The sequence below is a fragment of the Apostichopus japonicus genome, chromosome 9, assembly GCF_037975245.1.
Source record: "Apostichopus japonicus isolate 1M-3 chromosome 9, ASM3797524v1, whole genome shotgun sequence".
Classification (NCBI taxonomy): Eukaryota; Metazoa; Echinodermata; class Holothuroidea; order Aspidochirotida; family Stichopodidae; genus Apostichopus; species Apostichopus japonicus.
In genome coordinates, this window is record NC_092569.1 from 23960303 (window position 1) to 23988217 (window position 27915).

The 27915-nt window shown below is 34.8% G+C and overlaps 1 protein-coding gene and 1 long non-coding RNA gene across 4 annotated transcripts; both read left to right on the forward strand.

Moving 5' to 3' along the window:
• Nucleotides 1-704: 704 nt before the first annotated feature.
• LOC139973709 (uncharacterized) lies at nt 705-4488 on the forward strand. The gene is made up of 3 exons (XR_011795298.1): nt 705-767; nt 1699-1765; nt 4422-4488. It is a non-coding gene; the product is annotated as an uncharacterized lncRNA (long non-coding RNA).
• A 10525-nt stretch (nt 4489-15013) lies between these two features.
• On the forward strand, nt 15014-27712 carry LOC139973708 (scavenger receptor cysteine-rich domain-containing protein DMBT1-like). Of its 3 annotated transcripts, XM_071980549.1 has the most exons (10): nt 15014-15157; nt 17804-17869; nt 20757-20861; nt 21259-21366; nt 21751-21858; nt 22316-22621; nt 23228-23530; nt 23668-23973; nt 24579-24884; nt 26607-27712. In XM_071980549.1, the coding sequence occupies exons 1-10, from the start codon at nt 15088-15090 to the stop codon at nt 26906-26908; spliced, it is 1980 nt and encodes a 659-aa protein (XP_071836650.1). In that variant the 5' UTR covers nt 15014-15087; the 3' UTR covers nt 26909-27712. The 3 variants fall into 3 exon arrangements, with proteins under 3 accessions (XP_071836650.1, XP_071836651.1, XP_071836653.1); XM_071980550.1 differs by lacking the exon at nt 20757-20861 and having other exon boundaries at nt 15016-15157; XM_071980552.1 differs by lacking the exons at nt 20757-20861; nt 21259-21366 and having other exon boundaries at nt 15016-15157.
• Nucleotides 27713-27915: the final 203 nt, after the last annotated feature.

The window sequence follows — 27915 nt, forward strand, 5'->3', positions numbered from 1 at the left end:
GACTTACTAGGCCTAAACCAACAACTGTTCATCTATAGATAATAAAACAGATAAGGTAGGCTACTCTTGTACGGTTTTGATTTTCTAGCCGTCCCAGATGACTGTATAAATCCTACACTGTTAATATCTCATTTTCCAGTCTCTGGGGACAATAGTTTTGTGAGTGAATCAATTGAACTTAATTTCAAGCCATGTTCGTAGCACTCTTGACTTGTACTCCTAACATTGTACTCTTGTACAGTTTCAGATTGTGTGGACAATGCTTAATGCTTACTGTGCACTCTATTTTCTACTTTTAGAAATTAATCCAGTTACATTCAGTTATTGCCAGGAACTGCAGAACATGATATAGGTTAAAGCACAATTAATCTTAGGATTTTGTCTCAAAAATACCCACTGCAACTGTTGCTAAAGTACACACATGTTGGAATTGCGTAGAATATAGAGCCTGTACATTTTCCTAAATATTATAGATTTTCAAGTGCTGTCAAATCTGGCATAGTAACTCCACATTTCTTACTGTGTATACCTTCTTCATTTTACACAGGTTGTGATATTGTGGACAATTATTCATTCTATATTGCAGAATAATATCAATTATTAAATATTATAATATAATATTTGCATGTGATTCTATTTTCAATTAACCAGCTGTATCAAGGCAATGTAGTTAATGACTTTATATATGCTTTTTCAACAGGCAATGGAAACGGCTCTTGAAGTGTTCCAACCATTTCTTTTCCTAAAGATGGATGTTAATATCACTGGTAGGTTCACAGAGGGCAATGACTTTAAGTTAACTGTGTAATAAACAGATTAGAAGATTAATGACTGCTTCATTTACAATTGTCGTTGTGTGAGTTACCCGATCTGAATCAGCCTTAACTTTAAACATTAATACAGTATCTCCTTTTCCAGTCTCTGGGGACAATAGTTTTGTTGTTTTGTAAGTGAATCAATTGAAGTTAATTTAAAGCACACTCAAGCCATGTTCGTAGTCACTTGTACTCCTAACACTGTACTCTTGTACAGTTTCAGATTGTGTGGACAATGCTTAATGTGTACTTTACCTTGTAACTGGTCTAATCAAAATAGGCATGAACGAAAAAATTTAAATACTGCGACTCCTCTTTCAGTCTTTGCAGACAATATTTGTCCAAATGAATCAATTGAACTTAAGTTCAAGCACAATCAAACCATGTTAGTATTTACCTGAGCTCCTAACATGGTACCCTTATACAGTTTCAGATTGTGTGGACGATGCTTACTGTGCACTCTATTTTGTACTTTTAGAAATTAATCCAGTTCTTACATTCAGCTAATGCCAAGAGCTGCAGATCATGAAATAAGTTAAAGCACAATTAATCTTAGGCTTTTGTCTCAACAATACCCACTGCAACTGTTGCTAAAGTGCACACATGTTTGGATTATGTAGAATATAGAACCTGTACATTTTTCTAAATATTATAGATTTTCTAGTGCTGTTAAATATGTCGTAGTAACTCCACATTTCTAACTGTACCTTCTTCATTGTGCACAGGTTTGTATAAAGTTGACAATATAACCTATTCATTCTATATTGCAGATGAATATCAATTATTAATTATTATAATATAATAAAGCATGTGATTCTATTTTCCATTAACCAGCTGTATCAAGTCAATGTAGTTATTGACTTTATATATGCTTTTTCAACAGGCAATGGAAAGGGCTCTTGAAGTGTTCCAACCATTCCTTTTCCTAAAGATGGACGTTAATATCACTGGTAGGTTAATTGAGGGCAATAACTTGAAGTTAATTGTGTAACAAATAGATTAGAAGATTAATGACTGCTTCAGTTACAATTGTCGTTTTGTAAGTTACCAGATCTGAATCAGCCTTAACCTTAAACATTAATATCTCCTTTTCCAGTCTCTGGGGACAATAGTTTTGTAAGTGAATCAATTGAACTTAGGTTCAAGCACAATCAAGCCATGTTTGTAGTCACTTGTACTCCTAACATTGTACTCTTGTACAGTTTCAGATTGTGTGGACAATGCTTAATGTGTACTTTAACTTGTAACTGGCCTAAACAAAATAGGCATGAACGAAAAAGTATAAATACTGTGACTCCTCTTTCAGTCTTTGCAGACAATATTTGTCCAAATGAACCAATTGAACTTAAGTTCAAGCACAATCAAACCATGTTAGAATTTAATTGCGCTCCTAACATTGTACTCTTATACAATTTCAAATTGTGTGGACAATGCTTACTGTTCGCCTACATGAACAAACAAGCCTTAACCACCCTCATGTTTCAAAAAAAGTTTTACTAGTTGGGTAATTGTTGAATATTCACTGAGATTATGTTACTATCTTTTTAAGTGGGCCTATCCTTACTCCCGGCCATAGTCTACCCTTAGTCATTATTCATGGACAGCTTCTCAGGGTGGCAAATAGATGCCCGAAAGCTGTCATAGTTTTCATGATGGTCTTGGTGCGGTACAAAATCATGCAAAGGCTACTCCCTATTAGTTGGCCACTAGCTGTACCCTATCAGACTTACTAGGCCCAAACCAACAACGGTTCCTATATAATAGATAATTAAACAGATTAAGTAGGCTACTCTTGTAAAGTTATGATTTTCTAGTCGTCTTGGACGACAGTGTAAATCCAACACTGTTAATATCTCCTTTTCCATCTCTGGGGACAATAGTTTTGTGAGTGAATCAATTGAAGTTAATTTAAAGCACACTCAAGCCATGTTCGTAGTCATTTGTACTCCTAACATTGTACTCTTGTACAGTTTCAGATTGTGCGGACAATGCTTAATGTGTATTTTACCTTGTAACTGGCCTAAACAAAATAGGAATGAACAGAAAAATATAAATAGTGTGACTCTTTTTACAGTTTTTGCAGACAATATTTGTCCAAATGAATCATGAGAACTTAGATTCAAGCACAATCAAACCTTGTTAGAATTTACTTGAGCTCCTAACATTGTACTCAGTTTCAGATTGTGTTGACAATGCTTACTGTGCACTCTATTTTGTACTTTTAGAAATTAATCCAGTTCTTACATTCAGTTATTGCCAGGAACTGCAGAACATGATATAGGTTAAAGCACAATTAATCTTAGGTTTTCGTCTCAAAAATACCCACTGCAACTGTTGCTAAAGTGCACACATGTTTGGATTGTGTAAAATATAGAACCTGTACATTTTCGTAAATATGATAGATTTTCTAGTGCAGTCAGATATGGCAACTCAACATTTTTTCCTGGACCTTCATTGTACACAGGTTTGGATATTGTGGACAATATAACCTATTCATTCTATATTGCAGATGAATATCAATTATTAAATATTATAATATAATAAAGCATGTGATTCTATTTTCCATTAACCAGCTGTATCAAGGCAATGTAGTTAATGACTTTATATATGCTTTTTCAACAGGAAATGGAAAGGGCTCTTGAAGTGTTCCAACCATTCCTTTTCCTAAAGATGGAGGTTTATTTCACTGGTAGGTTACCACAGGGCAATGAAGTGAAGTTAATTGTGTAAAATACAGCTTAGAAGATTAATGACTGCTTCATTTACGATTGCTGTTGGGTAAGTTACCCGATCTGAATCAGCCTTAACCTTAAACATTAATATCTCCTTTTCCAGTCTCTGGGGACAATAGTTTTGTAAGTGAATCAATTGAACTTAGGTTCAAGCACAATCAAGCCATGTTTGTAGTCACTTGTACCCCTATCATTGTACTCTTGTATAGTTTCAGATTGTGTGGACAATGTTTAATGTGTATTTTACCTTGTAACTGGTCTAATCAAAATAGGCATGAATGAAAAAGTATAATACTGTGACTCCTCTTTCAGTCTTTGCAGACAATATTTGTCCAAATGAATCATGTGAACTTAAGTTCAAGCACAATCAAACCATGTTAGTATTTACTTGAGCTCCTAACATGGTACCCTTATACAGTTTCAGATTGTGTGGACAATGCTTACTGTGCACTCTATTTTTTACTTTTAGAAATTAATCCAGTTCTTACATTCAGCTAATGCCAAGAGCTGCAGATCATGAAATAAGTTAAAGCACAATTAATCTTAGGCTTTTGTCTCAACAATACCCACTGCAACTGTTGCTAAAGTGCACACATGTTTGGATTGTGTAGAATATAGAACCTGTACATATTTCTAAATATTATAGATTTTCTAGTGCTGTTAAATATGGCGTAGTAACTCCACATTTCTAACTGTACCTTCTTCATTGTGCACAGGTTTGTATAAAGTTGACAATATAACCTATTCATTCTATATTGCAGATGAATATCAATTATTAAATATTATAATATAATAAAGCATGTGATTCTATTTTCCATTAACCAGCTGTATCAAGTCAATGTAGTTATTGACTTTATATATGCTTTTTCAACAGGCAATGGAAAGGGCTCTTGAAGTGTTCCAACCATTCCTTTTCCTAAAGATGGACGTTAATATCACTGATAGGTTAACAGAGGGCAATGACTCGAAGTTAATTGTGTAATGAACAGATTAGAAGATTAATGACTGCTTCAGTTATGATTTTCATTGTGTAAGTTACCCGATCTGAATCAGCCTTAACCTTCAACATTAATATCTCCTTTTCCAGTCTCTGGGGGTAATAGTCTTGTAAGTGAATCAATTGAACTTAGGTTCAAGCACAATCAAGCCATTTTATGTAGTCACTTTTACTCCTAACATTGTATTCTTGTACAGTTTCAGATTGTGTGGACAATGCTTAATGTGTATTTTACCTTGTAACTGGCCTAGACAAAATAGGCATGAACATAAAAATATAAATACTTTGACTCCTCTTTCAGTCTTTGCAGACAATATTTGTCCAAATGAATCAATTGAACTTACGTTCAAGCACAATCAAGCCATGTATGTAGTCACTTGTACTCCTAACATTGTACTCTTATACAGTTTCAGATTGTGTGGACAATGCTAACTGTGCACTCTATTTTGTACTTTTAGAAAGTAATCCAGTTCTTACATTCAGCTATTGCCAGGACCTGCAGATCATGATATAGGTGAAAGCACAATTAATCTTAGGTATTTGTCTCAACAATACCCACTGCAACTGTTGCTAAAGTGCACACATGTTTGGATTGTGTAGAATATAGAACCTGTACATTTTCCTAAATATTATAGATTTTCTAGTGGAATCAAACCTGGCATAGAGTAACTCCACATTTCTTCTGTACCTTCTTCATTGTACACATGTTTGGATATTGTGGACAATATAACCTATTCATTCTATATTGCAGATGAATATCAATTATGAAATAATGTAATATAATAAAGCAAGTGATTCTATTTTCTATTAACCAGCTGTATCAAGGCAATGTAGTTAATGACTTTATGTATGTTTTTTCAACAGGCAATGGAAAGGGCTCTTGAAGTGTTCCAACCATTCCTTTTCCTAAAGATGGACATTAATATCACTGGTAGGTTAACTGAGGGCAATGACTTGAAGTTAATTGTGTAATGAACAGATTAGAACATTAATAACTGCTTCAGTTACGATTGTCGTTGTGTAAGTAACCCGATCTGAATCAACCTTAACCTTAACCATTAATATCTCATTTTCCAGTCTCTGGGGACAATAGTTTTTTAAGTGAATCAATTGAACTTAGGTTCAAGCACAATCAAGCCATGTTTGTAGTCACTTGTACTCCTAACATTGTACTCTTGTACAGTTTCAGATTGTGTGGACAATGCTTAATGTGTACTTTACCTTGTAACTGGTCTAATCAAAATAGGCATGAACAAAAAAATTTAAACACTGTGACTCCTCTTTCAGTCTTTGAAGACAATATTTGTCCAAATGAATCAATTGAACTTACATTCAAGCACAATCAATCCATGTTAGTATTTACTTGAGCTCCTAATATTGTACTCTTATACAATTTCAGATTGTGTGGACAATGCTTACTGTGCACTCTATTTTGTACTTTTAGAAATTAATCCAGTTCTTACATTCAGTTGTTACCAGGAACTGCAGAACATGATATAGGTTAAAGCACAATTAATCTTAGGTTTTTGTCTCAAAATACCCACTGCAACTGTTGCTAAAGTACACACATGTTTGGATTGTGTAGAATATAGAACCTGTACATTTTCCTAAATATGATTGATTTTCTAGTGTAGTCAGATATGGCGTAGTAACTCCACATTTCTTAATGTACCTTCTTCATTGTGCACAGGTTTGGATATTGTGGACAATATAACCTTTTCATTCTGTATTGCAGATTAATATCAATCAATTATTAAATATTATAATATAATAAAGAAGGTGATTCTATATTTTGGGGACTGAGGGTTTGAACTTAAGTCACACAAAGGGACACCCATGGTGGGGTACTCAAAGGTGACTGGTAGTACATGACTGAGGTAGCGGTCAAAAGATGTGTATGTGTGTGTCAGTGTTAGTTTAATCTAGGCTATAATCCAGTGTTCAATATCCATATCTTAACAAGTGTATCAATGTTCCATAAGCTCATACTAGGCAAAGTGATACATGTCTAACTCATTTTAGAAGAGATGGCTTTTGGAAGACCAGGATAGGTACAAGAGCTGTAGAAGAATATAAAAATGCATTGCTAGCATTATTTTGATGTTGCAAGTTCAAAAAGAGAAAGGCTGGTGTTAAGGTACTGAAAAGGACCAACGACTATACCTTATACCAATATGGGCTAACCAGAATGAAAACATTTCATGTTGATTTGATTAACACGGAACACTCCGAGTATATAATGATCATGAAGCAAGATCAATAATTGCCATGTGAAGTTATTGGTCATACAAACTTGTAACCTAAACAATGCAAGCCCCACATCATGAATTCACAACATTTCATTGTTACACACATCGCTTTGTGTAGGCTACCTACCAATCACAAACTCACATTTGATGAAACTGTGATTTATGATTGTCTAGGTATTACAATTTTGACTATTTTCACATTTGACCCTGTGACCTCATTAATATTCATTATATGAACACAAAAATCAATATGGGTTATCAACTAATTATGTCTAAGCTCAAATATGTGTTTAATATTGAAAACTAGTCTTTGAATTAAAAATTTCCAACTTTGACTTCATATTTTAGACAAAAACCAAGCACACCTTACATTATTCTTGGTATACAGTACAATGTGTATGGGAACTGATTTCATGTTGTGGTCCTGGTGTGTGATAATTTGAAGTGGCAACTCAAGTTAATGCCTATGTCTGAGCTTGAATATGTGTTTTGTATTGAAAGCAAGTCTTTGAATTAAAATTTTGCAACTAGAAAATCATATTTCAGACAAAAAACTAGCACACCTAAAATTATTCTTAGTGAACAGTACAGTGTGTTGGGTACTATTTTATGTTGTAGTCCTGGTATATGATAGTTTTAAGTGACAACTCAAGTTAATGTCTATGTCTGAGCTTGCATATATGTGTTTTGTATTGAAAGCAAGTCTTTGAATTAAAATTTTCCAACTTTTACTTTATATTTCACACAAAAAACTAGCACACCTTACATTATTCTTAGTATATACAGTACAGGTACATACAGTTCATACAGAACCTATACAGTACAAAATAGTGTGTTGGGTACTGATTTCATGTTGTACAGTACAGTACATACGGTGACATCCCTATGTTCCGACGTCTCTATGTTCCGACGTCTCTTTGTTCCGACTTCTCTATGTTCCAACATCTCTTTGTTCCGACAATTTGTTTGGACTTGATCATTTTTTTTGACCAAAATTTTTACGGACCCAATTTTTTTTGGGAGACTCAATCTTTTTGGATGCTCCAAAAAAAAAAAGGGCCCAAAGTTTGTTATGACCCAAAAAGTGCTTGTGACCGAAAATTGCTTGTGACCCGAAATTTAATTGTTTGTACTCAATTTTTTTGGGACCAAAATCACTTTGGTCAAAAAAAATGTTGGTCCGAAAAAAGTTGGTCCAAAAAAAATATGGTCATAAAAAAATTTGGTCTAAAATAATTTTGGACCAATGAAAATTGAGTCCAAAAAATTGTCGGAACATAGAGACGTCGGAACAGAGACGTCAGAACATAGAGATGTAACCGTACATACAGTATACAGTACACTACATACAGTACAGTATGTGTGTTGGGTACCGATTTCATGTTGTAGTCCTGGGTATGTGATAATTTGAAGTGACAACTCAAGTTAATGTCTATGTCTGAGCTTGAATATACATGTGTTTTGTATTGAAAGCAAGTCTTTGAATTAAAATTTCCCAATTTTACTTCATATTTTACACAAAAAATAGCACACCTTACATAAGGCCTATTCTTGGTATATACAGTACAGTACATACAGTACAGTATATAGTATAGTGTGTTGGGGTACTGATTTCATTATGAAGTCCTGGTATGTGATAATTTGAAGGGACAACTCAAGTTAATGTCTTTGTCTGAGCTTAAATATACATGTGTTTTGTATTGAAAGCAAGTCTTTGAATTAAAATTTTCCAATTTTTACTTCATATTTCACAGAAAAAAATAGCAGACCTTATATTAGGCCTATTCTTAGTATATACAGTACAATACATACAGTACAGTATATAGTATAGTGTGTTTGGTACTGATTTCATTTTGAAGTCCTGGTATGTGATAATTTGAACTGACAACTCAAGTTAATGTCTGTGTCTGAGCTTAAATATACATGTGTTTTGTATTGAAAGCAAGTCTTTGAATTAAAATTTTCCAATTTTTACTTCATATTTCACACAAAAATTTGGCACACCTGACATTAGGCCTATTCTTAGTATATACAGTACAATACATACAGTACAGTATATAGTATAGTGTGTTGGGTACTGATTTCATTTTGAAGTCATGGTATGTGATAATTTGAACTGACAACTCAAGTTAATGTATATGTCTGGGCTTAAATGTGTTTTGTATTGAAAGCAAGTCTTTGAATTAAAATTTTCTATTTTTTTGTTTCATATTTCACAAAAAACTAGCAGACCTTACATAAGGCCTATTCTGAGTATATACAGTACAGTACATACAGTACAGTGTATAGTATAGTGTGTTGGGTACCGATTTCATGTTGTAGTCCTGGTATGTGACAATCATGTAGACCTTCAGTCTTGCTGCCCTTCGGTCTCATGGCCTGTAACGGCTATTTGGTAGCATGTAGATGTCCTGTTCCAATAATTCTATCACACTTTTGGGAAGGCGTTTCCCAGGAACCAAATAGACAAATGTATTAAACTTAGGTAAATCATACTTCATTGGTTTTTTTTAATATTCCCATTCAAATTACTTTTTGTCTAGTAATTATATTTTTCTGTACATTGTGTTCTGTTCTTGACCACTATGCTAGCAACAAGGTAACAATTGCTATTGAGCCTATTGTTTGTTTATATAAAAAGTAGCCCAGACTTGAAACTGTTTATACAGTATATAGCTCATCCCTACACTGCAGGTAGCTGTACTGTACATACAATACCTGTGTACAAATGTAGCGCATGTACATTCAACCAGGGAGTTGTTATGGAACAACGGGTACACGTTTTCAGTCCGACACGTTTTCAGTCCGAAAATAAAATACACGTTTTTAGTCCGAAAAAACGAGTTTTCAGTCCGACACGTTTTCAGTCCGAAAATAAAATCTACGTTCTCAGTCCGAAAAAACGAGTTTTCAGTCCGACACGTTTTCAGTCTGAAAATAAAATACACGTTTTCAGTCCGAAAATAAAATACACGTTTTCAGTCCGAAAAAAAACGAGTTTTCAGTCCGACACGTTCTCAGTCCGAAAATAAAATCCACGTTCTCATAAAATCCACGTTCTCAGTCGGAGCTTAAATATATTCTGTTCATTATATATATAGGCCTATATATTATTAAATTAAATTAAATTATATATATATATATATATATATATATATATATATATATATATATGTATGTATATATATATATATATTTATATATATATATATATTTATATGTTGTTTCGGATAGAATAAGCTGAGGAAAAGGTGAAGAAAGTGTTTTCCCTCAAGGCAGTATGCTGTTTGCTAATTAATTTTTATACTCATATCCAGGTCTCGCATAAACCCCATGGGAGTCCGTGCACGGAGGGGGGGGCGGGGGTAACCGTTCCCTACATGCGCATGTATACGTTACGTTCGATTTATATCTGTAAATCTGTAAATGTTTACCTGCATCTCATAAAATTTGATACGCTGTTCTTTTTATGTAGGTAACATTGAAAACGATATAATTAACATAAATGTTCAGTGACGGGGTACAATATTGAAAATAAATCTTTATTTGTACATAATAAATTATGTTCGTTACAAGTATATGAGGACGCGATAACTTTTAATAATATTTTAATATCTACTTCTTTCTTTTTCTTTCTGGAATACACACGTCTACGCGGAAATATTATATTAAAAACTGAACTAATTAGTCATATGATACAAACCATTTAGACACTTTCAAAATTAATCATCAAAAAAGATGATATGTTTCTAAAAGATCTCTCTACATTTTCCTTCAAAATTGGCTTTGTATACCGTATATAGCCTAGGCCATACTGAACCTTGCTCATTTTTATTAATAATAGGCATATATGCAAAGCAGTGATAAAGCCATATGACGATAAAAAATATCAATATGGAAACTTTATAAGAAAATTCTAAGAATAGATATATTTACATCAAAGTATATTTACAATGCTTGTGGTGATAATAATAATAATAATAAAAAAATTGTAACAATCTAAAGAGACAGCAGAAAACCTCCCCGTTTATACCGCGTATTATGTTGAGTTTATATATTGCCTGTTGAATCACTTGAATGGCCAATATATATGAACATTTCTGTCTCAATAGATACATCTTACTGAGAGTACAAAGGCCGCACACATGAGTTTGAAATCGATTATCTCTAAACGCCATAAAAGACAATTAAAATGAACAACAAAGGGTTTCTTATCGTCATGTGTTTCTTTAAACTGATCATTGTGTACAAATTATCAATCTTGATAGAAGCAACCACGGCTTCAAAATTCTACATTATTAAAAAAAAAAAAAAAGTCGCTCGCTTCAAGATTATTACTACCTCATAAAAAAATCATAGCCCGAGTTTAATTCATTTTGTGCGATTACTGATTTTTAATTGTTCCTCTTGTAAACATATAAGACGAAATGAACCATAATCCTCGGCTCCTCGGTCGAAGAGTCTTGTCAAGTCAAACTTAACGTTACGTTAATAAATTAATCAATTATTGCTTGCCAGTGTTTAACGACAAGGCTTTCTTAAAGCCTTTTCTGAATTGCATACAAGATGACGGTTGTATTATTGCTTATACATATTGTAGAAGATGTAGAAAGAAAAGTATCGTATATGAACAAGATTATCGAGTTCGAGGGCGAGGGCGAGGGGGATATAAGAGGGTGAGAAGGGGGTGAGGGGTGTAAGAGGGGAGAAGGGGGTGAGGGGGTGCACGAGGCCGAGAAGGGGTGAGGGAGTGTCCAAAGTTACATCAGTTAAATGTTTGCTTTATAATCATTGCATTTAGAGGTCTTTATGATCACATTTTCAAACGGTCACGCCCCACCCTCCACCGTATAATAATAATAATAATAATAATAATAATAATATCCCTGCTCCTAGTATCCCTGCTCCTAGTAGAATGTGTCCAATTGTAAAAATAACAATTTACCTAGTTTGACGTCAGGTCTACGAGTCTGTGTGTGAGTCTGAAGGTTCAGTTTATGGATGGGGGGGGGTAACTTCCAAGGGCAGTGGTACACTTAACTTTGGTATGAAGGGGAAAACCACAAAATCACCTAAAACTGCCCCAACAAAGTGGACCTTCTGTGCATTTTGTACTACATATTCAAGTATTTGAATGTTGTTTTATTAAATCGCAAAAATTGCACAAAAAAAAATATATATATATATATATATAAACAAATCCGCACTCTTAGTTGAAAACCTCAATAACATATAGCTGTCCCTAACTCGATATATATATATATATATATATATATATATATATATATATGTATATACTCGATATATATATATATATATATATATATATATGTATATATATGTATATATATATATATATATATATATATATATATATATATATATATATATCGAGTTAGGGACAGCTATATGTTATTGAGGTTTTCAACTAAGAGTGCGGATTTGTTTTTTGTTTTGATTTATATATATAAATGAATATATATTGCTGATTGAATGTATTGGTCTATTTTTGACTTGCTAAACCTTTCATTTTTCGAGGGTGGACATCACAATACGTGGTCTGCATTGATGTCATGATGGCAAATGTTTTCGAGAACTTTGCTTTTTCTATAACAATCTCCCGTTTGATGTATCCATAAACCTGATAGGCCTACAGTCTGAATATTTGCTTAGTGGTCAACGTTCTCAGTACTTACAATTTCATCAAAATGAAACTTTTCTTTTTGTGGAAATTTTACTCTTCCCTATGCATATGCAAGTAAAATATTATGAGGGAAAACAAAAACATTTTTTCAGTTCAATTGCCGTGATAACATCATTCACTTTGCTGTAGTCAGATTCACAAATAACACAAAATTTGCAAACCTAATATGTGTACCAAACGAAATATTATGAGGATTTTGTTTTGTCCTCAGGATTTAAAAAAAAATCCAGCATTTATATTTAGCAAGCAACTCCAGCAGTCGGATATCCCTTTAATACATACAATGATAGGCGTGTACCGATGATTATGATTAATATCTATATCTCCATGATTTTACTATCATATTCCATATTTAATGGTAATATACTTACCCTATTTCTTGTAAGCACTATAAAAGCTTTCGTACTAATTGAAAGTAACTCGACCGGATTTATTTGAATATCATAGCGCTTGTTTTCATAGAATATGGTCCATTTTTTACATAATGATGATACAAACAAAAGAGTGTCGTATGGTTTACATGTCCTTGCAATATTATTGCATCGATAATAGATGCCTGTCAAACATTGAAACTAATGCATATAATAACTTGGCAGAAACTCTTTTGCTGTTGATTAATTGTCAGACGACGTGATAAAAGATTTAATGACCTTTTTTTAATTAAAAATTTAATTTGACAGATGAATACAGGTGGCATAAAGAGTATAAATTATATCCAAAAATATCACGCAGACGTGGTATATGTTTTGATAATGATAATGATTGCCAAAGCTCATGTCATACATGATTCCATCGTAATCTCACGCTTAGTATCGATCTGTATATATGGATATCTGTATACACACACAGCTCACACACACACACACACACACACACACACACATATATATATATATATATATATATATATATATATATATATATATAAATTAAATTATCTCGTGATGTGAGTATCTTATTGGGATTTTTTTCACTGCGTTATACGCTACTTACCCCCACCACACCACCCCGCCCCCCCCCATCACTTGGGAAGGCTGGAGCCAGCACTGTTTAATTTACGTTATCCTTACGTTATCCTCACGATGAGAGTACTCTCACACATAATGATCGCATCTTGTACATCGCAGGTACGTCACATAATTGACGATGCGGTGTTGACATATCTGCACAAAGTGTACTCTCATTTAGATAAAGGTAGACAGTCTGCGAGATCTACTTTTATATACTTTTAGACTAGTGCATTCAACAAAATTGTCCCCGCTTACGGCTAAATTAATCGCATACTGTGTATCTCCCCGAATTACCCTATGGATTCATGATTTCCTTAGAAATATACCTCAGAGGGGGAAGGCAGGCGATGTCTAATCAGGGGAAATGATTTTAAGTGTAGGTGCGCCTCGGGGCTGTGTCCTCTCTCCAGGATTTTTCCCTGTATACCAGCGACTGTCAGAGTATGACCAGTGATTGTAGCGTCATCAAATATGCGGATGATACTGTCAGTACTGGTTACCTGTCAGATGACATTGACTCATACGCCACCACGATTGCAAGGTTTGTCCAGTGGTGCGATGATCATTTGTTACAACTTAATGTGACAAAAACTAAGAAGCTGATTATAGATTTCCGTCGCAAGCCAGTAACTCACGCTCCCATCTATGTTCATGGGGAACAAGTAGAACAAGTAGATAAATATAAGTACTTAGGAACCACGCTGAGGAACAAAACTGACTGGTAGTAGTAATGCCACAATTGTACATAAGAAAGCAAATCAGAGGCTGTATTTCTTGAGAAAACTGAAGAACCTCAAAGTGGATAAAACAATCATGACCTTGTTTTATAAATTCCTCATTCAAAGTGTTTTGATGTATAACATAATTTGTTACTTTGCCAATGGTACAAGAATCGATGTGAAGATGCTAGAGCAATCCAGGAAAGTTGCTCAGCGGGTTAATTGGTGTTCACTGATAACTTCGTTGGAGTGCTTGTATCATGAGAGGGTCTGCAATAAGGTGAAACAAATCATGCAAGACCAAACACACCCTTTGTTTGAGTACTATAATTACAACCGCTCTGGATGCGTTTATGTCCATCGCGTACACTTAGGGCCCGCTACAGATACTCATATGTGCCTTATTCTATCCATATATTTAATTCACAAGTGAGAAGATAAGTTTCTTATTTGTAGGATATTGCTGTATATATGTTTGTATTACTGTATGTGTATCGCAGTGCATTGATACTTATACTATTGTTTCTTTTACGACCTGTGTAAGCCGAATTTCCTATTCTGGAAAATAAATTCAATTGAATAATGCTGCGAACGAAATGGCCAGCGAGACAGCTCCAATTAGAGAGCTCTGTCACAAAACTTTCTCCAATGAAATTAACGATGTGATCACCGTATCGCTTTATAATTGGTTCTCTAATATTTATGCATATTAATTTTTCATCCAGTGCTCTTGATTGGTGCCCATATTTGCAAGATTAAGTTCCATGTGCTCTATTTAAGATATCGCAACATCCAATAAGTTACAGATTACAGCTCAACGCCAAACATCAGTGACACGTAGAACGGTTAAACATAAGAAAGATGAAGAGAAAGATGTTGTTTCAACTTTTCTTTTTGGAAGTGATCATCATCGGTACGGTGCAAGCCGGAAGTAAGTATTTCTCTTTCGTAATAACCAAAAATAATCCAGTTCCACAAAAACGGAGTAGAGTACGTTATGATGTTTTTTTTTATTTTAAATGTAAATAGGATTAATAGGGTAAATAGGATACTGTATCTGTCTTATTGAATTTAAGAAGAAAAAAACTACAGATTAATCCCTGTTGTAACCTTCTATTTGCATCGCTGTATGGAAATTAAATTTTCTTTGGCAGCCTTCTTGCAGCTAACAAGATCATTTATATATCCCTATTTAGTTCCTTGCATAACCCTCTACACCCAGTTATGTTTCTATGCTATATCGGGATGAAATCATGACATGATTCTGTCAGTGAGCCTATCTGCATTTACACACTTTTTCACTACTTCCTCAATTGGTTACAATAGATAGGCCTATAGTAACATTACATGGAATAGTATTTCATATTATTGGCAGTTAAGGTTCAAAGAATATCTGTACTTGGATGGAACTTTACTTAAGGAAAGGCTGCATGGTATAATAGTGTATACTATGCTAAGTATATAGGCTTCGAACATGGTATTAAGAGAACACTAACAACCTAACGTTTAATCTAGAGCATAATAAAGAAACATAATCAAATGGTGGTTGAGTTTAAATAATAACAATTGTACACCAAAATATTTCTTTCATCGTCATCATCCCTTTTAACAACAGTGTGGATGATCTACATAACGGCTTCTTACTGAGAAGGTATTCCACGTTTGCTTATACAGTTATTCGAGCAAACCAGTCGGAGCAAAACAGTCCGCGAATTCTGGACTGAGAGCGATAATGCATTTTTCAATACTTCCCTCAATTGGCTTCGATGCATGTACCCTATATTTTGTTTATAGTCTTATTTAAGTTCCTAAAATATGTCATTTCTATGCTATCTGAAGTTCAATTTCTAAATCAAAATTGCCGCATATGTGTTCGATTCCAAGATATACACATTTGACGCTTTGATAAATCTGAGAAACTCATTAAATATATGCAAACTATGACATGGTGTGCTACGCTCATGAATATTTCTTATTGAAGTCTTAATAAGTTATCCACCTAATTAAAAGCCCACAAATATCATTTGAATAATGAAACGTTTGAGTAATGTGACGAATAATGTGACTTTTCAAAGAAGACAATAAAATATTTCAAAAATGGCATGTATTCAGTGGCCTTAAAAAGAAGGTTTTGATAATAAAGGGAAAACATAACAGAAACTTAGGCAGTCACTCCGTTTACATCATCAATGTACACAAGGGCGGCGGAAGCACTTTTAATCTGGGGGGGCACCGACATCAAAGGGCACTTTGCAGAAATTCGATTGGACTGATGCAGCCTTATATTTAGTACCCTTTATAACTCTTATTGTATTATCTTATTTGCGTATACACATCACTCCATCAACCCCCCCTCCCCCACTCAAGGAAAATATGCATACTAGCACTGTAATATCCAATGTGCAAATTGGGAAACAAGGAACAAGTTTTCTTTTGAGACAAAATGAGGTGAAATCATGCTAGTTGCTAAAGTAGGAATCTTCCGAATTAGAGTTAATTTCTTGTTAATATCTTAACAATTTTTTTTATTCGAAATAGCTTTGAGTTTCAGCCACAGAAATTCATTAAAAGTCAGGGGCGTAGCCAGGATTTGCAAAGTTGTATGCACGACTATCTGAGCGGAGCGCCACCATCGGTTGGCGCGGAGCGTACAAGAAATTTTTTAGTTTTACAAACCCCTCAGATGGCCGGAAACGGCCCTTCCCGAGTGTTCATTCTGGTTCCGTGGCCTCTTGCTAACTTGAGACACCTCAATTTTTATGTAGAAAAAGGGCACATTTTTAACCTGAGGAAAAGTGGGGGGGCACGTGCCCCCTGTGCCCCCCCGGTTCCGCCGCCCTTGCATAATGTTTATTCATAAATAAAACTAGAATTAAGAAAAGATTTGTAAATTGGTCAACCTTTGATGGATTTTGATGGGAATTACAGCTATTGTCATGGTTTCAAACGATTTTAAAAGTGATGAGGACAATGTTGTTCATAGGTGTTGGTAGACCTTTAAGGACGGTTAGCGCGCCGATGTACCGCTGGTGACGTCAGTCAATTCGAGTCCTGTCGTACCGTCTGTGTCCATTGAATAACATAATCATTTCATTGTTGAAGCGACGAAATTAATGATCATATTGGATTTTTTTCTGATTTTTTTTTTGCAATATTTCAGCTAAGTAAACAGTCTATGGTCCATAAATTTTAGTCGTGCTTGAAAATAAAACATTTGAAATTATGTGTAAGGTCTAAAAGGAGGTTAAGGTTTACACACTAAATTCACCTGGATCCGCGCCTGACGTCACTGTGATTCGTTCATTTATTTATTTTTGTTTTTTTCACAAAATTCACAACTTTCAACAATATTATCAACATGGTCATGACAAAGTTTATAAGTAAATGATAGCTATCACTGTGTTTGTTATTTCATGACAAGCTGGACGACTGTAAAACAATGTTCGCATTCGTTGTCTTGTCTTGTCTTATCTTGTTTTGTTTTTATAATAACTTGATTTTGTGGCTGAGGATCTTTTTACAGATTGTACGTGTAGCTGTTTCTGAGGTTTTTTTCTGCTTGTTTTCTTACTCATAGAGTTGTGTGATTTTGCTGAGAAATTTCCATGTAAAGGAAGCCACTGTTTACCTTCACCTTGTAAAGGTAAGTAAAAAGTAAACAGAACACAGAATGTTGTCAAATTATTATTTATATATTATAAGAAGTTTAACATGCCACAAAATGATGTTTTTGTTGTGCCTGTGGATTAGGTGGTTTTCAAACTTGACGTCTTCCTAACTCGTTTAATTTTTCATTTAAACCAAAACTACTAATACAAAATACCATTGTTTGAGAGGCAGCATTTTATATCGGTATGTGTTGGTTCGTTATAAAAATTGACAGTATTAGTCAACAAAAACTCACAAAAGCATACTTGAAATATTCATACTGTTTCAATCAAGACTTACGGTCCATCCTCAACCGTTTTCCATTTTGCAAGATTCGCTGAATGGTAAACCAGGCCATCCAGTTGGCATGATTGTATAAACGCCATCTTGTGTATGTCCAGCGTCATAAACTTCCTGACAGTCTGTATACAATGACTCGCAAGTTTCACCGTCACCTTCGTATCCATCATTACAATAACACTGTCGTACTCCATTCTCGACATCACACACAGCATTGGTATCACATCTGAAGCCTTCACAGATCAGTCGGTTATTGCTACAGGAACACTTCTGGGTGCAGTTATCGTTAACGTATGTTTTTCCATTCTAGCACAGATCAAATGTAAAATTTTAAGTTTGAAGAACAAAAATGTTGTCAGATAAAATTTTAATTCTGTGATCAAATATCCATTAGAAATGTCATCTGACATTTAAATAGATGTCACAAAAACTCACCGATATAACCATGTTTGCCTCTGTAACGAAACAGCTGCATCTACTCGCACTGATACAGTAACTTCCATTTAGCATTAACCCAGCTTTGCAGATACAACCCGTGCTACCTAAACAGGTACTGTTACAAGCAGACTCTCCTTTGGGAGTTTCACATGTTGCTTCACAAGTGCAGTTTCCATAGATCATGTTCGGAGGACACGTATATATCGAAGAACCTGGAGATAAGAGCAGTTTAGCTTTGAAATGTTGTGATTATTATGTTTTGTTTCTTTTTTCCATGTAGTAACATCCTGATATGAACTTAACGACGGAAAGCTGATTGAGACTTTAAAGAAAGCATGTAAATTAAATCATAATGCACATTAATGCTAAATTAATGTGATTTATTCTATTATCACATGATATCAGTATTGCGCTTGATATGCTACGGGACTTACCTAGAGTCGTGCCTTGTGGTTCAGCAGTGACTGCAGCAGATGGTTCCTCTGATTCTTGCACTGTCTTACCTAAACAAGGATAGAAAGCATGCTTATGAACAATTGAATAATGCATCATTAATGTGATTTCTTCTATTACCAAATGATATGATAGTGCGCTTGATATGCTACGAGACTTACCTAGAGTCGTGCCTTGTGGTTCAGTAGTGACTGCAGTAGTTGGTCCCTTTGATTCTTGCACTGTCTTACCTAAACAAGGATAGGAAAGATGTTTATGAACAATTTAATAATGCATAATTAAAGCAAAATAACATAAATATATCATAGGAAATGAGCCGAACTTAATAAAGTTAAGGTTCAACGCAATATAAGGCTTCCCGGAATTCTATGAATATCAGCATTTCATATATAAATGTAATGCGCCTATACCTTTAGCAATCACAATAGGCTCTATATAATGTTCTATCCAACCGGACACTGACCCAGAAATAAAGCAGATATACCTAATGAAATGCCTTTAAATTCGACTCAATCCATTTAAATCTCTAGTATTAATGTAATTTAGCCACTACATTTTCAAAGTTTCTTTGTACATATGATGTTCCGTTCATTATACAACAATGAAACTATTTTGTTTTGCGAAATTGTTGAGACAAAGTGCAGTGATGCATCTCAATAGATATGTCTCCATGCAAACAGTGTCACATAAGGTTATCTTGATTTTATCTAAAGTTAGTATTGGGCATTCCGATTCCAATAAAGTCAGATCCATGCCAATAATCTGTCAACAGACATTTTAATTTCCATATCGAACATATTTACCACTAGTGCAGTGATTTATTTATCGAAGGACTCAGTAGTAGGTGCAGTTCCTATTAACTTCCTTTCAGTTTGTGTTAAATTGTCGTTTTACTCTCTTTAACTTCTAACAATTCTTGTGTTCATTCACAATTGTCCTTCAAATATTGTTTGCTTCCTGACGTACAAGTTTTTAAACTTTTCAAACAAACATCATTGAATGAACAAATTAAATATATTAAGCTAGGGTAAACTGAAATACTATTTTTGGTAACCAATGCGATGGTAGATCTACTGTGAATGAAACATGCGTATATATAAAAAGATGATGCCAGAAAAGCTAAAATTTGTAACTCATGCAAACGTATTTCCAAAATGATTCTTACCGAAAATATTTGATAACATTTCTTGCATCCGGTTGCGCGTCATAAACTAATTTTACTTAATTACATTTTCAAGTGAAATCATAGCAAAGATTCTGAGGATGGGAGCTGAGTGGGATGTACTCCGATAAACATAAGTTCAGCCAAATATCAATTAAAAAGGGAACAAAGTACAAATGTGCAGGTTTATCTAAAGAACGCTCATTTCTTATTGACCCAAATTATTCTTAAAAAGCTCTTGATAGAAATATATAGTTATATAACAGTCTACTTGACAACGGTCAAATAAGGTACTAACCAAATGATATCAAACTTAGATCATATATTTGTCCTCAAAACATTCTTCAGGCAAAGGAATTTCGACAACTACTGAGGATATCTTGACCTCTTCTACTGTACAAACATCAGATGATATACTATCCACAGAAGCTGTTGGTAGCACTAATAATCCACCAGGTGGTTATACGTACTTTTACATATTAAGAGGTTATCTGTTGTAACCATGCATGCATACATATACCATCTACAGAAACTGTTGGTAGCACTACTGAGGATATCTTGACCTCTTCAACTGCACAAACATCAGAGGATATGCCATCTACAGAAGCTGTTGGCAGCACAAACAATCCACCAGGTGGTTATACGTACTTTTCCATATTAGGAGTCAATCTGTTGTAAATATGCATGCATACATATACCATCTACAGAAACTGTTAGTAGCACTAATGCAAAGGACTTGTTCTTAATTAGATTTTCAAGTGGATCATAACAAGGGTATTTAGGAGGGAAGGTGTGTGGGATGTACTCCGATAAACATAAATTAAGCCAAAATTTAAAATAAAGAGGGAACAAAGTACAAAATTTTAGGGTTATCCCAAAGAAATATTATTTCTTATTGACCCAAATTTTTTTTGTAAACCTCGAGTTAGTAAGATATTGTTATGTAACAGTCTACATGACTACAGTCTAATAATTTACTATCCAAATGAAACAAACTATGATCATATATTTTTCTTCAACATATTCTTCAGGCAAAGGAATTTCGACAACTACTGAGGATATCTTGACCTCTTCTACTGTACAAACATCAGATGATATACTATCCACACAAGCTGTTGGTAGCACTAATAATCCACCAGGTGGTTATACGTACTTTTACATATTAAGAGGTTATCTGTTGTAACCATGCATGCATACATATACCATCTACAAAAACTGTTGGTAGCACTAATGTAAATGATCTTGTCCTTAATTAGATTTTCAAGTGAAATATAACAAGAGTATTGAGGAGGGGTGGGGTGTGGGATGTTCTCCGATAAACATAAATTAAGCGAAAATTTAACAAAGTACAAAATTTTAGATTTATCCCAAAGAAATATTATTTCTTATTGACCCAAACTTTTCTTAAAGCTCTAGTTAGTAAGATATTGTTATGTCACAGTCTACTTGACTACGGTCAAATAATTAACTATCCAAATGAAAACAAACTATGATCATACATTTTTCTTCAACATATTCTTCAGGCAAAGGAATTTCGACAACTACTGAGGATATCTTGACCTCTTCAACTGCAAAAACATCAGAGGATATACCTTCCACAAAAGCTGTTGGCAGCACAAACAATCCACCAGGTAGGTATACGTACTTTTACGTATTAAGAGGTTATCTGTTGTAACCATGCATGCATACATTAACATCTACAGAAACTGTTGGTAGAACTAATGTAAATGTACTTGTCCTTAATTAGATTTTCAAGTGATATATAACAAGAGTATTGAGGAGGGGTGGGGTGTGGGATGTTCTCCGATAAACATAAATTAAGCGAAAATTTTAAATAAAGAGGGAACAAAGTACAAAATTTTAGGGTTATCCCAAAGAAATATTATTTCTTATTGACCCAAATTTTTCTTAAAGTTCTAGTTAGTAAGATATTGTTATGTAACCATGCATGTATACATATACCGTCTAGAGATTAAGCTCTCGGTACCACTAATGCACTCCCAAGTGGGTATACGTACTAATATCTTTCAAGAATATTGCAATGTTGATAATTTTGTTCTTTAACCCTATCCTTTCCTTTTACTGCAGTGCGCCTGGTTGGTGGTGTTTCTCTGCAAGAAGGCCGGGTAGAAGTCTACCACGATGGTCAGTGGGGAACAATATGTGATGACGCATGGAATGACAACGATGCATCGGTTATATGTCGTCAACTTGGTTATAAAGGCATCGGAGTTGGATGGCAAAGTGCAAAATTTGGTCAAGGATCGGGCTCAATTTGGTTGGACAATGTTGCTTGCTCTGGATCAGAACAACATATTGCAGAATGCGGGAGCAATGGTTGGGGAGCGCACAATTGTGGACATCATGAAGATGCTTCTGTTTCTTGTGGGACAGGTAAGATTTACAGAATAAATATTATCAACAGAATAAAATTATTTCATCCTTTAAGGAAACATGCCATGTTTTCCATAAAATACTCTATCTTCTAGTATATTATATTTAAATAGTTTATACCGTCGCTACCTAAACAATCATGGTAAGAGCAGAAAAGTTGTTGTAAATTATATTTCCGTTGTGATTAACAAATCAAGTCATATATAAGTACAGGCCTACTAACCTTCATACAACTGGTACCCATGACTAGGTCTTTTTTATTTACAATTGGAAATGATGAATGAACACTGTAAGAATGAAAACTTTAATATGTTATTTTTAATGTTACGTCCCGTCTGATTAAAGGCAATGGATTGGCAAATGAGATGAGTGTACTTGTTAGCAGGTCTTTTCCAGACGTCATCCGACTATCGCTTGGTCCCAGCATCGCTTAAAAGTTTAGCTACCTATGCACGAAATGAATGTCTTCCTCTACAATATTATTTAAAAAATGTTTTTTTGATCAAGCATGCGAAATTGTTCCGAAAAATTATTCAATTATCACTAAAGAATATGGCAATGTTGAAAAGTTTGGTTCCTTGATCCTATCCTCTTCATTTACTGCAGTGCGCCTGGTTGGTGGTGTTTCTCTGCTAGAAGGTCGGGTAGAAGTTTACCACGATGGTCAGTGGGGAACTATATGTGATGACTTATGGGATGACAACGATGCATCAGTTATATGTCGTCAACTTTATGGAGGCATCGGAGTTGGATGGCAAAGTGCAAAATTTGGTCAAGGATCAGATCCAATTTGGTTGGATAATGTTGCTTGCTCTGGATCAGAACAACATATTGAAGAATGCGGGAGCAATGGTTGGGGAGTGCACAATTGTGGACATGATGAAGATGCGTCTGTTTCTTGTGGGCCAGGTAAGACCAAAGAAGTAAATATTAGCACATTTAACAAAAATCAGCCTGTAAGGAAAAAGGAAATGTTTTCCATAAAAATACCTTATTTTCTTGTTGATAATTTTGTTCTTTAACCCTATCCTTTCCTTTTACTGCAGTGCGCCTGGTTGGTGGTGTTTCTCTGCAAGAAGGCCGGGTAGAAGTCTACCACGATGGTCAGTGGGGAACAATATGTGATGACGCATGGGATGACAACGATGCATCGGTTATATGTCGTCAACTTGGTTATGAAGGCATCGGAGTTGGATGGCAAAGTGCAAAATTTGGTCAAGGATCGGGCTCAATTTGGTTGGACAATGTTGCTTGCTCTGGATCAGAACAACATATTGCAGAATGCGGGAGAAATGATTGGGGAGTGCACGATTGTTCACATGGTGAAGATGCTTCTGTTTCTTGTGGGCCAGGTAAGATTTACAGAATAAATATTATCAACAGAATAAAATTATTTCATCCTTTAAGGAAACATGCCATGTTTTCCATAAAATACTCTATCTTCTAGTATATTATAATTAAATAGTTTATACCGTCGCTACCTAAACAATCATGGTAAGAGCAGAAAAGTTGTTGTAAATTACATTTCCGTTGTGATTAACAAATCAAGTCATATATAAGTACAGGCTACTAACCTCCATACAACTGGTACCCATGACTAGGTCTTTTTTATTTACAATTGGAAATGATGAATGAACACTGTAAGAATAAAAACTTTAATATGTTATTTTTAATGTTACGTCCCGTCTGATTAAAGGCAATGGATTGGCAAATGAGATGAGTGTACTTGTTAGCAGGTCTTTTCCAGACGTCATCCGACTATCGCTTGGTCCCAGCATCGCTTAAAAGTTTAGCTACCTATGCACGAAATGAATGTCTTCCTCTACAATATTATTTAAAAAATGTTTTTTTGATCAAGCATGCGAAATTGTTCCGAAAAATTATTCAATTATCACTAAAGAATATGACAATGTTGAAAAGTTTGGTTCCTTGATCCTATCCTCTTCATTTACTGCAGTGCGCCTGGTTGGTGGTGTTTCACTGCTAGAAGGTCGGGTAGAAGTTTACCACGATGGTCAGTGGGGAACAATATGTGATGACTTATGGGATGACAACGATGCATCAGTTATATGTCGTCAACTTGGTTATGGAGGCATCGGAGTTGGATGGAAAGTTGCCAAATTTGGTCAAGGATCAGACCCAATTTGGTTGGATGATGTTGCTTGCTCTGGATCAGAACAACATATTGAAGAATGCGGGAGCACTGATTGGGGAGCGCACAATTGTGGACATGGTGAAGATGCTTCTGTTTCTTGCAAGACAGGTACGTTTGGATTAATATAACAAAACAAAAAAATTATTGGTGAAGATGCGTCTGTTTCTTGTGGGCCAGGTAAGACCAAAGAAGTAAATATTAGCACATTTAAAAAAAAATCAGCCTGTAAGGAAAAAGGAAATATTTTCCATAAAAATACCTTATTTTCTTGTATAGACTACCTTAATAGTTTATAACACCGCTATTAGGATTAGGATTATAAAAGCAACGATATGGGAGGAGGAGAAAATTGTGGGCAAAGTGGAGATACTTCTGTTTCTTGCGGGAGATGTACTGTTGTATTAGTAATACAGATTACATTTGGAAAATTTGCGATATTTTATTTGGGGTAAAAACGTTGATTGGGTTGCAATATATTGTATAAAGCAAATACGACTTAAAATTGAATGAAACGTCCCGATAACATGCAATGGGATGACATGTTACATTTGTTTAATTTTTAGCAGGGTCCCTTCTAAACAACTTAGTGGACTATCGCTTGCATGCTCATAGCATCACTTGCAAGCTTAGCTTTCTATGTACAAAAATACTGTCTATCTCTGAGAGTATTATTGAAATGATTCTGGATATTCTGAATATATAATATCATATATATATTTATTGATATATATCTAGAAATATATTTATATATAGATATATATATATATATATATATATGTTATGCGCTATCGACCGATTTGCGCCATCGATCGATAGCGCTGCGCTATCTACGGATCCGTCGTTAGCGCAAGCATCGGTAGATCGCGCTGCGCTATCAATCGATAGTTCGTGGGCCGTGTAGGATGAGATTTAAAGGGGGAACTGCAGGCCTCGTCTGCGTGAATACCCTTGACGTAGACTGAGTTCGTCTACGTGAATACCCTTTTCGACATCGAACACGTTTTCAGCATGGACAACTCGCAGCAACTTGGCGCTTCCCTCAAGGCCAGGAAGGTCGACAATCTGAAAATTCCGTGTTTTGACTCAATGTCGGAAGTGCGAGTCCACCTTGATGCTTGGATCAAGAAGATGAGATTTTATGGCATCGTACTTCTCCGCGCTGATGACTGGGCTCTTTGTTGAAGCAGCTTGGCGGTCGACGGTTTCCTGCATGTGTTCTCGAAAAGCTGGCTCTTTTTCCATTTTTACGAATATCGTCACTGTATATCAGTACTATATGAGGTCGATAGTCACAGTTGTCCCAATCACATCAGTAATTTAGCAGAAATCTTAGAACCAAGGCCTGAAGACATATGATACAACCTGATACATATGCCTGATTCAGCAAAGGATTTAGGTTATCTCCATGATACAACCAATTTATTGGAACTCATCACTATCAATTGATACAATTTGATTGAATTTATCATAAATATTTACATAGAAAATGGTAATTAACGGGCACTTTTAGAAAAAAATCGGTGATGTGTCCATTAAACAGCACTTGGCGTCATCCTGAAGTTTGAGAAAAAACATTGTCATTATCAAAAATAGACATAAAATCCGTCGATCTGCCTGCGCCATCGATCGATACCTGCGCGATCTACCGATGCTTGCGCTAACGACGGATCCATAGATAGCGCAGCGCTATCGATCGATGGCGCAAATCGGTCGATAGCGCATAACATATATATATATATGTATATATATATACATATATATTCTGCATATATAATATATATATATATATTTATAAATATGTTATGCAACACACCGTAATTCTTCCAACAGTGCGTCTGGTTGGCGGTCAAACCTCGAATGAAGGGCGAATTGAAGTTTACCATGACGGCCAGTGGGGAACGATCTGCGATGATAACTGGGATGATAATGATGCCTCAGTAATATGTCGTCAACTTGGCTTTGGAAGCAGTGGAACCGCAATAGGTAGGGCACACTTTGGTGCAGGATCTGGCAAAATTTGGATTGATGAAGTTGCCTGTTCAGGACATGAGGCAAATATTGAAGAATGCGGAAGCGGAGGCTGGGGTTTTCATGATTGTAGGCACGGGGAGGACGCCGGTGTTTACTGTTGAATAAATTCAACAGCGACTTGCGTTGATTCATCGATTGATTTTTAATTTACACTTACATTGACATTCTTTACGTTGCCGTTCTCAATGGAGCAGTGAATTTCCTTCTTATTGCAGAAGTAGATTATATATATAAAGTACTAAAAAATGTGTCTTTTCTTCATTTTTATGCCTTAAAGTTTGAAACATTACCGAAAACAAGCATTAACAAAACAAATATTTCTTAATTCCAAAGTAAGTAGGTACAGTTGAATTCAATGCTTTGATTCCTGACAATGATTATATCTTGGTTTATGAAGCTATCATAACAGCAGTAAGTAAAATGCGGTGTTCAAGAAAGAAAGATAGTTTTTATCGTCCGTTAATGTGTTGTTGAACCGTTCCGTTTGTTGGATTTATGTATTAATACTTATAGATGTGATAACAACTTAAATAAGAGGTAACCTTCACGCATATTAACATACGTATAACATGATATATAACATTGGTTTCTTTTTACAGGTATCGATCTAATAATTTGTTTTGATTAATGTGAACTTTTAAGAACGCTTTCTAACAATAATGTCAAAAGTTCAAATCAATTATTGCAACAATACCATTTCGAAAAGTAAAAGAGACAAGAATAAAAAGCAGGGAAAATCAAAGATAAAGCACCGAGTGGTGAGCGAAATATTGGTTAATCTTATATTAGGTTTTAAGTTAATAAAAATTTGTTTTCACATAATATTACGTCATCAATAACGCGATAAAAAGGAGTACAGCTGTGTGTTGTATTTCTCGAAGAGATCGTTTGCATACTAAAGAAAATGACCCTTTGTATCTCATTTACTGTATAATTTGTCAAAATTTCGATATTTCTACTAAAAATGTTAACAAATAGAAGACATGTCAACGAACTAACTATTTACTATTTTAAGATATTTGCGATGAGCTATGCAGCTCTGTGGATTGCTCATCAGTACTTCGTTGCTCTCACCCACACATAAGTGATGATTTTTAGAAACTATGAT